Source organism: Gopherus evgoodei, chromosome 1 (assembly GCF_007399415.2).
Source record: "Gopherus evgoodei ecotype Sinaloan lineage chromosome 1, rGopEvg1_v1.p, whole genome shotgun sequence".
NCBI lineage: Eukaryota > Metazoa > Chordata > Testudines > Testudinidae > Gopherus > Gopherus evgoodei.
Window position 1 is genome coordinate 125122660 of NC_044322.1, and position 13468 is coordinate 125136127.

The 13468-nt window shown below is 42.5% G+C and overlaps 1 protein-coding gene across 4 annotated transcripts in view; it reads left to right on the forward strand.

The window, feature by feature from the left end:
* LOC115655820 (granulocyte-macrophage colony-stimulating factor receptor subunit alpha-like) overlaps positions 1 to 13242 on the forward strand; it is a 32525-nt gene extending 19283 nt beyond the window's left edge. For all 4 annotated transcript variants that reach the window (XM_030571714.1, XM_030571741.1, XM_030571722.1 and 1 more), the window contains 6 exons: positions 557 to 686; positions 779 to 954; positions 1197 to 1351; positions 10620 to 10655; positions 12503 to 12641; positions 13199 to 13242. In XM_030571714.1, the coding sequence (XP_030427574.1) occupies positions 557 to 686; positions 779 to 954; positions 1197 to 1351; positions 10620 to 10655; positions 12503 to 12641; positions 13199 to 13212 (650 nt within the window). In that variant the 3' untranslated portion in view covers positions 13213 to 13242. The remainder of the gene's footprint in view (positions 1 to 556; positions 687 to 778; positions 955 to 1196; positions 1352 to 10619; positions 10656 to 12502; positions 12642 to 13198) is intronic.
* Positions 13243 to 13468: the final 226 nt, after the last annotated feature.

Sequence of the window (13468 nt, forward strand, 5' to 3'; positions counted from 1 at the left end):
CATTTTGTAACAAACTGTGGCCTCAATTGTGATAGTGACATTGTGGCAGAGGAAGGGTCCACTTTTGCACAGTAACTTCCAGGAAAGAAACATCTGTGTGTGATATAATTGCTTTTCTTATGTCAATCTCTTAGAGAAACTGATGGTTAAAATGGTGCGTAGCAAAATAAAACAATGACCACATTAGGCGTCTTCTGAAGCAATTTATGGATAAGATGAACCTCATTCTGGCTGACTAATACAAACTGAGTCATATTTTTAATGATTATGACAACTAGATTTAATCACCATGGTTAATAGAATGCATAAGTTTTCAAGCTTCAGTGCCTAAAATTAGGCACTTAAATCCTTAGGGACCTAAAATCATCAATACAAGTTGCAGATGCTCAAATTCTCTCTGGGTCTGACCCAGTGTGTGCAGAGTTGTACCTGCTTGTACCAGTAGTTCACCTTTCTTCTTCTTCTTCTTCTTCTTCTTCTTCTTCTTCTTCTTCTTCTTCTTGACAAAACCAGTTGGTAATCTATAAATACACATGTAACGTTTCTTGGTTTCCAGGCAAGAATGGAACTTCTGTTGAAAATTTCTCCTGCGTGATTTACAACATTTCCTTCATGAATTGTACTTGGGAGGCCGGCAGGAATGCTCCAGAAGATACCCAATATTTTCTTTTCTGGCAATACTCAAAGTAAAGAGTTTTCATTGGCTCAAAGAAGTTTTGAATTCAGATTTGACAGATGACATTTCTCGTGTTTAACTGAAACATTTTGGTATATTCAGGGAAGAAAATGAACAAGAGTGTCCACATTACAAAAGAGATGCACCTGGAAGACACATCGCATGCAGTTTTCAAGATGTGAAAGACATTAAAAATACAGTTTACTTCTTGGTGAATGGGTCCAGCAGTAAATCAGAGATTCACTTTTACGATGAGTACATCGCACTATATGAAATTGATAAGGAAAAAGTTTCTTTCCATTTAATTTCCATTTTTACTACAAGTAGAGTGGACCATTCTTCACTGGGAGAAGGGCTTGCATTTGTTTCAGAGCTGTGCTCCAGAAATAAGCTTTTATCTTTCTTTTTTTTTAAACTGTTTCTAGCCCTTGTGGTTGCAAAGATATAATTCCAAATGTGAACTGATTCTTTATCAAAAGCTGACTCTTTATCAGATGTAATAGTGATTATTTTATTCTAGAAAAACTCACTCCTCCATTAAATATCACTGTAAGCTGTTCTGAAGACCGAGCAGAGTGTATAGTGCAATGGAAACAGCCCCAGCTAAGCCACATGGAAAGAAATGGAGATGAATGCTTTGAGTATCAAATTGACATTCGAAATAAGAAAACTAATGTAAGTGTAACTTTTTGAATGACTCTCACTAGGAATATATATTTTCTGTTTATCAATCTATAATATATAGACAAACATCAACCTCTTCTACACTATGAGTCACCTCCCTTTCCCCATCTGTCATGCAGTCCTTTTAGATCCAGCCATTCCTACACGCTACATACTTTATTGCCTCATTTGCCAACCTTGTCCTCATAACTGTCTTTCAGCACTTGCAACTCTCTGTGCCCACTCTATTGACTACTTTTGTTTCTCACCAGCATTACACTTGCTCTTACATCATTGCTAACCCTAACTCAGCGATTACTTTTCTGAACTCAGATCCAACAGCATGATCCACAGAGACAGTGGAGAGAACTAGACACTACAAATTCCTGTCCACTGGAATGGGTGAAACCCCAGCTTATAATGCCATTCATTATCCTGGGATGTGAAAATAGCTTTTTAAAGCTTTTATCCCTAAAAGTGCAGGTCACTAGATGATTGATTCACTAATTTAACTCATCCTCACCTCCAAATATGTCTTTGTGCAATGACAACCCGTACAATATTATAGGCAAGGCTGATAGCACCACCTATTATTAAGGTTGCCCGACACTTCCCCATCTAAGACCTTGGTTTTGATTACTTATAATTTTGCCAAACTTCAACTATTTGGGCTGAAATTTTCCATAGCAAATATTAGCCAAAATGTTTCAGAACAAGACCAGAGAAAAATACAGTTTTTCAATATTAAAAAAATTCTAATAATCTTGTCTTTGAAAACTCAAGGCCCCCATTCTTTGGACAAGTGACATTTGGCAGAGGGTGTCCTTTGTATCAGAATGTGCCTTTTACAATCCCTGTGAAAATCTGCCCAAATTTGACCAGGTGAGAAGCCTTTGAAAAATCACAATTTCCACTTGCTCAGTAGAGACTTGCTAAATTCTGGACTCCCTGAGCATACCTGAGCCTCTCACAGCTCCTAATTTTGACTAGACCGTGCATGTGTGCATTCCCACAGAGCTGCTGAGCATGCTCCAGCACAGGGCTATGAGGTTATGGCTGCTCCCAGCTGCTCCAGGCAAGGTGGGACTGGACATTGGAACTGGGAGCTGAGCATCTGCCTTTCCTGTGCTCTCAGTGCACCACTGCTGGTGCTCTGCCAGAGTGGAGGAGGAAGAGGCCATCTGATTCAAATGCAGAGACCACAAGAGCCCAACCTAAGGCATTGTAGGGGAGGCCTGGGGGGGAATAGATTGGGACAAGGACCCTGCAGGGAGGAGACTGGGACTTGCTGGGCAAGGAGACTTGGTCTCAGAGTCAGAGAGGAAAATAGCTGGGCGGAAGAAAGAGAGTAGGAGGGGGGAACTGAGACTGGATGAAAGGAGACTTGGACTAGGAACCAATGAGGGAGAGAGAAAGAGGGTTATGTGGGGAGGAGAGACAGATTTGACAATGAGTTGGAGTGCAGGGAGTGAACTGGAACTGGCTGTGCAAAGAAATTGGAACAAGGAACCATGAGAAGTAAGGACATAGAGTGGATGAGAAGCACAGGAATGAAGACTGGACCTGGAACCATCAGGGATGAGGAATGTGAGTGTGTGGAGGGGTGACTAGAGGGTGCAGGGAGAGAGAGGCAGATCAGGAAGTCAGGACAAGGACCTGGGACTGGTTGGGCAAGGAGAAGACTGAGTCTGGGAGCAGGGCAGAAAACGAGGACTGGGTGTGGTGGAGACTCGGAGTGGGATTCTGGATGGATGAGATTAGGACCTACTAGGCAAGGAGCCTGGGATTGGGATCAGAAGTCTGAAGAGTGGAGACTGGGACTGACTAGGTGAGGAGAATGGGACTGGGATAAGCAGCCAGTGTTGGGGTCTACAGGACTTGCATAGGTTAGAGGGAGAAGGGCAGAATGGGTCATGTTTGTGGGCAATGGGCAGAAGAGTCTTTGTCCAGTAAAGAACACTCAGCTCCAGAGCCTGCAATGAAACCCAGGATCCCAGAGTCTCCACATTCTTCTGCCATCAGCAACTGTCTGTGAAACTCACTGGTAAAGTGTCCCATCCCCTTCTAGTGCTGATCTGGTAGTGATCAATAATTTAAGACTGTATCATAATGCATATTACAAAGGGACCAAATTAAGTTTGCACAGGCACTTCAATTCTTGTGGTACCTAAATTTTTGATGCCTGACCTTGTAAACATAAAGTTCTTTTAACACAGGTGTTTTGTGTGTAATTTCATAGATGGCATTTGGCAGGAGGTATCCTTTGTGTCAAGGATGTTCCTATGTGTTTCCATTATAAAGACTATGGTACAGACAACCTTTGACATTTTCAGAGCTTCACCTTTGCACATTTAACGTTCTTTTAAAGTAGCTTTTTGTATGGACTATACTTTTCTTACACATGAGATAAATTGATTGTAAGAGTTTCTTCCAGGAGACAGGAATTTCTCCAATTAACCAACCTTTTAATGCCTTCTGTATTCAACTAGTGTGATGCTACCTGTGCACTGGGTTACTACAACTGGCTGGGACTTGGATCAAGGTGAAATCAAGGCTGTGATGTGATGTTCATAAGCCCAAATTCAGCCCTGGGAAAAGAAGGTAAAGCTCTCATTGATTCTGATGGGAGTAGCTCAGGATTGAAGTTGGTCAATGGGGTTTCCATCTCTAAACAGTAAAGCATGTCGGTAAAAGCTAGACAGTTAATAAAGTATTCAATTAGAGAACTTAAGAGTAAAAGATGCCTGAAGGTAATAGTTTAACTATAAAGGGCTCAGGGCTTCTCTAGGAGCTGCAGTAGTGAAGACACTTCCTACAGCAACTGATGGGGCTTTTCCGTCACTGTAGTTGTCAGCCCTCCGAGAGGCGGTAGCTAGCTTGAAAGAATAATTCATCAGCCTAGCAGTGTGTACACCAGAGATTAGGTCAAACTAACTACAGAACTCAGGTGTGTATGCTTTTCACACACTGAACGATGTAGATAGATCAATCTAATTTTTCAGTGCAGACCAGCCCTCAGTACTTACTGAGGAAAAACTCCCATTGGTTTAAGGATTGTGCCTTTGGATGTTATATAAAAGGAACTCCGTACCAGAGCATAAAAGGAAAATATGAATTAAAAGGGCAGAGTATCAGACCAAAGGATAATTATATAAAATTAAGGGAGGAATTTAATCCTGTTGAAAGTGAAATTTAGATCTTCAGTCTACCAGTCCTACTACAGTGCACAGGATGAGCAGATTTAACTTACTATATCTTTGAAATAATGAAATAAAATGACCACATGATGGCAGCCTAGAATCCTAAATGAGAGCGCTTTTGTTATGCTATGCTTCAGCATGACTGTCTGATGTTAACTGTTTCCTTGTAAAGAGAGACCCAGATTAAAACCTTAGATCCAGTCATCCTCCAGCTTTAGGGAGTTTGGGACCTCTCTCTGAACTTTGCAGCTTGGGTCCATCTCCATTTCTTGGGCTCTCCTTGAAGACTGCATTCTTTCTCTCAGGAAACATCTTGCCTGTCTCTGGCAGCCTTCCTCTTTCCACAATGCAATAGCCTCCGGCACCATCCCTCACTTTCCTAAAGGTTAGCTGCCTTGCCTGGACCCGATTAGGCCAAAACTCCCCATCTGCTTCTCCTTCCTCCATCCCCCCACCAACTCAGAACATCTTTTAACTTCCCTGAAGTCAGTGCTAAAATAGCATCATTAAATCAAGTTCTCCTCATCCACTTATAGGAAAAAGGAAAAATTACAACCTAATCTTCAAAATCCTTACTTCTAAGACTGCAGTGGTGGACTATTGTATCCCAGTGTCCCTAAAATCAGAAGGCTTTCTCTATGCCAGCATGTACTCATATCAGCACCTCTCAAGTCTCTTTTATGACCTTCCACACCAGTAAGTCAGTGGATTCCACTGGCACCGGCAGTGGTAAGGGCCAGGGCCATGCCCCACCCCTTTTAACAAAAGAAACATAAACACAGAATTCATGTCCCCCACAGATTTCTTTTTCACCTCAGAATACTAGATTCTGCTGGAAGTGATGCTGCAATTACACCTTTTGCCCACCTTGTGGTGTCAGAAGAGAGGGCAGCTGGCTCACCACCAGAGCAGCCAGTCGTGAAGAGGAAGGGGGCACTTTGGCCTTGGCCCCTTTACTTCACCAAAGGTTCCAGCACCCTTGGACTCCACCCATTGACTTTTCCTTCCACCAAGGTTAGAGTCTTTTTCTCCTGTTCTCTCTCTACCAGGTTAGAAAGCCAGTACCTCGTTCCCTCAATATTAGCAATGAAATCTGAAGTACATCCCCCTGAGTCCCACTGTCCATCATTTAACCCCTCTACTCTCCTTTTGAGAGCCTTTGGGGAATCTCTCTGCAGCCTTATGTTCTTATGCCTACCACTCACAAGCTGAAGCTTGGCTCCTGTTCTTCCCTTCCCTTTACAAGAGGGGAAGGTCTGGCTGGAACAAGGATCAGCCTCTCTGGCAGCCCCTAGAGAGTTAGCTTTAAGGGCTCAGTCTCTCAGAATCTATTGCCCTGTCATGAGGTTTACCTTCTACCCTTCTTTCTGGGGAATATTGCTTTACAATCAGTCAGGGTGGCTTCCGGAGCTGTGCATCTTGTGGCTGTCTCCTCCTCAGCTGGACTCCCTCTGTTGCCAACAGTCCTGGGCTGGAGCAACCTTCTTCCTTTTTACTGTCCCTTCCTGTGGTAGGTTTCCCTCCTTTAAGCTCCTCCCACTCCAGGCTGAACAAGCCTTGCAAGTGTGTCTTGTTAGCATGGAACAGGCACAGAAGAGATAAGTTAGCCTCTTCCATACGAGGGTGAAGGCATGTCCCTTCACATACCCTACCCCTCAAGATGGGAAACCCATTTGAGGTTGAGTTCTCTCCATCCCCAATCTGTGAAAATAAATCTACGTTAGCATGGTCTTTTCCCATGTAGTATTATACTTGGAAACTATACGGTTGAACAAGAGTTCGTATCAGAGAAAAGGTACTGTGCAACGGGTAATACCTGAGGGCTGCTACTGCCCACTGGATAGCGAATGCATCCTTTTCAATAACGGAGTACTACTTTTCCCTTGTGTACAGCTTCCTACTTAGGTAAAGGACACAGCGTTCTCCCCCTTTGAAGTCTTGTGAAAGGACAGTGCTGAGACTGATGTCCAAGGCATCAGTGTATAGTATGAATTCCCAAGAAAAAAAGCATGGCTGCCTGGCATATTCATCTTTTCAGTTCTCTGAACGCTTCCTTGCACTTCCCATGCCAATGGATTTTCTTAGAGTTGTTTCCTTTTATGAGGTCCATAAGTGGGACTGTGACTGAGGCTAAGTCGGGGATAAACCGCTCGTAATATCCTGCCAGGTGAAGCACTGAAAATGTCTGACTTACCTCATTGTCTGGAGCACAGGACGTGCCTAGACCTTATCGACCACCTCCTACGCAGTACCCCAAATAGGTCACTTCACTCACAGCTACCTTATATTTTGCCAGGTTGGCTGCAAGTCATACCTCCTATAGAATTTTTAACACCTCTTATAAATGCCATAAATTCCCAGATGATACTGTAGATGATATTGATGATGTATGCCACAGCATATTGATGGTGGGGACTGAAGATCTTATTCATAAGCCATTGGAAGGTAGCAACAGTTCCGTGGAGGCCAGAACACATGGTCTTATATTGAGAGTGCCCAAAAGGGGTGGACAAAGCCATTTTAACTTGTGAGCAAGGGAACAAGGGGATCTGCCAGTAAGCCTTTATCAGGTCAATACTGCTCACGTGCTTCGCTGGTTCCAGGCATTCTAATAACTTGTCCAACTTTGGCATTGGGTAGGTGTAGAATTTTGACCTTCCTGTAGTCAACACAGAATCAAACCATACCGTCTGGCTTGGGAACTAGAATTATGGTACACCTCCATTCACTTTTGGATTCTATTATCATCCCCATCTTCAGCATCACTTGTACTTCCTCTCAGACCATTTCCCATATCCTTCGTGATAAGGGTCTAGGGTTCTCTTGGACTTCCTGGCCTGGGGTAGTCTCTAGGTGATGTTGAACCGACTGTGTTCTCCCCAGGTGGTTGGAGAACACTGCAAAAAAGTCCCCAATTAGTGGGAGAATTTGTTTCCTTTGTGCAGGGGAGAATCCTTCACCCCCTGGAACTGTTGCTGGAGCTTCGCCGCTTGGCGCCTGGGGTCCCAATTCTGGTTTTGCTGGAACAGGAATTATCAGCAGGGCTTCTCATGCCTACAAGGTTTGAGAAGGTTTGCGTGGTAGACCTTGGTTTCCTTCCTCTTCCTGGGTAGTTTGATCTCATAGTCCACGGGCCCTGCCTGCGTGACCACTTTGAATGGACCCTGCCATCAGACCATTAATTTAGACTTGGTTGAAGGCAGAAGAACAAGAACACGGTCACCTGGCTGAAAAGTCCGTAGCCCCCTTATTGTAATTTTGTTCCTGGGTGTGCTGGACATTCCTCAACTTCTCTCTGGCAAACATTCTTCTGTTTCTGAATTGCTCCCTTAACTGAAAGATATATTGGGTTGTGTTTAAGGCCCCCAAATCATCTTCTTCCCACCCTTCTTGCAACAGGTCCAACATGCCCCACAGCTGGTGACCATATAGCAACTCAGATGGAGAAAACCCCTTAGAGGCTTGTGTGACGTTATTGATATAATCTGGGACCATATAGAACATGGTTGCAACCAAGGTCCTGTAGTGGCACCAAATCTAATGTAAAGGAGGTCATATAAGGTGTCTAAGACCAGGTTATAGGTTGCTGGTTATGATTATGCTGTCTATATGTATGTATCATTTTGTATTTGAAGTTATGAGTATTGGCTCTATACTGTCTGTATTTCAAATTTGTGCTGTGCTTATGAGTGACACCCCAGACAAGTTGGTGTTAGCTCTGCCTAGCCTGCTTGATGGTCCATTAAGGACCACCAGCTACACAACTGATCCATTGAGAGAAGACAGATACGCCTTGTAACTCAGCAAAGTGTGCAGGGATTTACTCATGTGACTCCAGACTCCATTTTGCTGTAATTTTCCACAGTAAGAACAAAGAAGTGTTCTTACACCTGGGAAGAGCCTATAAAAGGCTGATGCCTCATCTCCATCTAGTCTTCAATTCTGCTTCTTACCTCTGGAGGGACTTTGCTACAAACTGAAGCTCTGAACAAAGGACTGATGACCCCTTCCAGCAGGGGATGTACTCCAGAGACTTGATTTAAACCTGTAGTTTACTCCATCACTGCTACAAGCCTGAACTAAGAACTGTGCCATTACTGTATATAATTGATTCCATTAAACCACTTCTAGCCCTCATCTATATCCTTTTCCTTTTATGAATAAAGCTTTAGATTTTAGATTCTAAAGGATTGGTAACAGCGTGATTTGTGGGTAAGATCTAATTTGTATGTTGACTGGGGTCTGGGGCTTGATTTTTTGGGATTGAGAGAACCTTTTTTCTTTTATTGGGGTGTTGGTTTTCATAACCATTCATCCCCAGGACGATTGGCACTGGTGGAGATACTGGGAAACTGGAGTGTCTAAGGGAATTGCTTATGTGAGTTGTGGTTAGCCAGTGAGGTGAGACCAAAGTCCTCTTTGGCTGGTTTGATTTGCCTTAGAGGTGGAAAAACCCCAGCCTTGGGCTGTAACTGCCCTGTTTAAGCGATTTGTCCTGAATTAGCACTCTCAGTTGGGTCCCACCAGAACTGCATCATCACAGCCTGTGGGATCTCCCTTTTGGCAAATAGAAGTGGTAGGAGTAGCCAGTCCCACTGCTTGGAGTTGTCGCTGACAAAGTGCATCAATATCCCCTTCAGGGTCTTATGAAACTGTTCTACTAGATTTGCCATTTGTGGATAGGACACCGAAGTCTTCAGATACTTGACCTTCTGAATGGAACATAATTCCTGAATCAGTTGGGAAATGAAATTAATCCCTTGGTCTGTTAATATTTCACAGGGAAACCCTACCTGTGAGAAGAGCTTCAAGAGTTCTGGAGCTAGAGCTGACGCATTTGGGGAGCAGAGAGGAAGAGCCTCCAGATACCTGGCTGTGTAGTCTATGATCACTAGCATATAGTGATGCCCTGCTGCAGTTTTTTCTGAGAGTCCAACCATCTACACCCCTATTCTTTTTAAGGCGGGTCACAATGAAGGGCAGAGGGACCAAGGGTGCCTTGGTGATCCCTCTGCTGCTAGATAGTTGACACTATAGGCAGGACGAACAACATTCTCTCACTTCATAGTGCATGTCTGGCCAGTAGGAGTGGGCTAATATCTGAGCCAATGCCTTTTCTCTCCCTAGGTGTCATGCATGGAGGATGCCATGTGCCTACTGCAACATGGCCTGATAGTACCTGCATGGTTCTAACAGCTGGTCCTGCACTTCCTCCATTTGATGATTCTTCTTGATTAGATACAAGCACTCCTTCTTGAGTGCAGGTACTGATTGCCTCCCTGAGACTTTGTCTCTTCTCCATTTATGGGGGTCATTTGCTCATATTTACAGTCAAATAATATCCAGAACTCTTTGAGCCGAGTCCACACCACATAGTAGGAACATCTGGCCTCATTCATTCTTTTCATGACTGGGATTTGGCATCCCTACCCTCTGCTTAGCAAGTGAGGTTCTGTTTAGGATGGCTCCCCCCTTTAGAGTATGCTAAGCACAATACTAAGTAGATATGTCTATGCAAACATTGTTTCCTCCTGAAGTCCTTTTCTCGGTGCATCATGACATGTCTGGGGAAAACTCACTCAGACCATGCTTACAGAAGAAAGAACAAAAGGCAAGCAAGAGTAGCCACATATGCACCCAAGAAACCTGCCTTAGTCTCAGCCTCAGTCTCCTCTTCCTTTGTGATGTCACAGTTAAACAGGGCAAGGGTGAGGGAGACTTTATTTCAGCACCAGCATCAGGCAATTGCTTGTGTAAGAAAGAAAGAAAGATGTTTCCTTTCTTTTTTAACCTGAAATGCAAGAAGCCCAAACTTTGAATAAGAAACCAAACTCGGGCGAGTTATTGGAGCAGACTCGCCAGGTTTGCCAGTCATTAATTACAACCCCGGATATCTGTATGTGATAGGAAGAAACTTATTGCATTATATTGGAATCTTAGACGTTGTAAATTCTAGTTGCACCTTCTTCTGACCCAAGCAAGCAAGTAAATAATCAAAAAGGAAAAGAAAGAAAGAATTGGATTATTACAAGGTAACAAAGCAAATTATAAAATAATAAAGATTTTTCTTTGTTTTGCAGGCCAATCCCAAGGAAAGCTGCAATGAGTGTCCTACGGTAACTATTCTCTTCCCATACTAAAATATGGTCTTGTCTCAGCTTAGCATTTAGTCTAGTGCAGTGTAAAATATTGTTACTACTTCCTAAATAGTTTTGGTGTCAGTATAACACTTAAGTAGCTGTGACCATGATCACTGGAGGGGCCATACAGAGATTGCTCAATCAAAGCCAACAGCAAAGAGTGGAGCAGACGATCCCCAAAGCCGATGGATTATTCTTCTAATTAGGTTCACCAAATTAGACCACTCATCTTCTGTAATACCATACTGCTTACCAAGAAGCTAAAATAGAGTTTCCCCCTAAGCAATCCAGCCTTTGGCTCCCACACAGACAGCCATGTCTATCAAATATGGTGAGGATTACTTAAAATCTTATTCACCATATATGAAGTTCTTCCAATCCCAGGACACTGGACACATTAATCACCAGATCAATGAATATTTCAAATTTGACTCAAGTACACGCTTACAGCCGATTCTTATTAGCTAATTTAAGATTTATTTAAAAACAAAATAAAAAGTTACTTTGGTTACAAGATCATTATACATAAGATATGAAGAAAGGTCTTAGGTCAGTTTCATAGCAGAAATAGTGAGCTTCTGTTTTGCAAAAAGTCTTTCCAGAATCAGTTTAATAGGTTATAGTCCAATGGCCAGTCCGTGTATAGATTTTGTGCAAATTCTTTCATAAGAATTTGCAAGGACAGTCCAGGATATCTGGAGATCTCAGTCTTGCGGCTTGAACTTCTGTTGACAAAGTTTAAGCAGATCTGAGAGTTCTTTTATAGTTCGCTAGCAGGCTATGACACAGCAGGCATTTCTTGGATGAAGAATAGGTAATATACATTGTTGCTTTGAAGTAAATCTCTATTTCCTAGGCACACAACTAGCTGCATTCAATAGCATAAGGTAATTAACCATTCAAGTAGTTCATAGGTAGTTTACTACAAATTTCAAAGAGAAATAAAGATAATGGTATTATTACACCCCAAATTTCATCTAAATGTTAATATTCCTTTTTCATCCCTGAATCAACAGAATATAATAACAGACAGGAACAGATCTTTAGCATCCACAGGCTAATCTCATCACATTTTTAACACCTAACAAGATCTAAGTAAACAGACAAATACACTCAGTATCTTCTTTTAATTCTCTAACAATGCTGGTTTACATTTCAAAGAATTTAGTCTACTTTAACATGGCTTTGATAACTATCTACAAGGAACGGCCCTGTTTACCATTTCAATACTTGTCTAATATGTCCTTAAGGTTGATTTTGGGTCACTTAGGCTGCTCACTGCTTAACCCTCACTGGCTTAGTGTCACAGTTGCATACTACAAGGTATCTTTACGTATCGATTTTCCTAAATATATCGTATTCCAAACTGTTAGGTCAGATTCAAGGATTTATGTTATCTGGATGGACCCCTAAAAAAGGTTACATAGACATGCAGACCCCTTTGGAAATCTTAGACAAAGTCTACAGACCTATAGGTTGAAAAAACTGTTCTATGGTAATATCTTATATAGCATGCTTTGTATGAAATATCACAACCACATATAAATGATGAATATGAGGGTTTCCTGGTGCCTTTTTGAGGTACAGTGTGTCACAACCATGTTCTGTTTCCATAAGCAGGCACAAATATACTCTTTGTAAAGCTGGGATCAACAAATGAAAACTTGCATGTTATTAACATCTACATCTACAATGAAGACAAGTACTGTGTTTGTACAGTGTCTAGCACAATGGGGCTGCATTCTTGGCTGGCCCTTAGGCACTACCATAATACATGTTGTTCTTATTATAATTAACAATACTAATAATTGCTTTGTTTCTAGGTAACAGAAACAAGCTACACATTTCAGAATGACAATGTGGAAAAAAAATACACCTTGCAAATCAGAGCAAAAGGAGATATTTGTCGCATAAGCCAGAATTGGGGGGAATGGAGTGAGCCCATTGAGTTTGGTACAGACAGTGAGTATTTCTTTTATTTAATTTTTCCTTGGTAATTACCTGTCTGTTTCACTTACTGTCTCACCTTCACAGACACAAACAAATCTTAATTCTATTCAAATATTTATTCCTGCCTGCTCAGAAGGAAGTGAGGGAGGATATTATGTACCTTTTAATACTTGGGAAGTACTCAAATACTATGGTAATGAACGCCAGAAAGAGTTAAGGCTGAAATAGCAATAAGTGCTCAGCTACCATGGTTATTAGTGTGACAGCCATGGTAAGCCAAAGAGTACATGGGGTTGGCTTCTACTGTGTTCATAACGTAGGATTGGTTTCAAACTGCAGTGCCCTCCTTTCCCACAGTAACTAATGCTGGTTCTGTTTGTCATTTAAAAGGAAGGGCTGTGGTTTTGGACTGGATGTGCAGCACTCCCCACCCCCTATGTAGCTATTCTCTGGGATGATCCCTTTTAGCCAAGCACAAACAGCCCAGTATGCCTGGGGTCTAATGTGTCTGGGATCACTAAACAGAGGCTATTAATGTTTCCTTACGAAACTTACCCTATTTCAACCAGGTGACCATGAATGATATCACTCTCCTGAGGCTGACACAGAAAAATAAAGACCGAATGTTGCATGAATGGGACCAAAACCCAGGACCATTCGCTGCTATGGTTTGTGCTGCAATGATTCCAGACGACTTGCTACTGGCTTGGCGTGGTAAAGTGTCCTACCATGGAAGGCGAAATAAGGCAGCCCTCCCCAAAAACCTTCTGCAAAGGCTTTCAGAGTACTTCCAGGATAGCTTCATGGAGATGTCCCTGGAGGATTCCCGCTCCATCCCC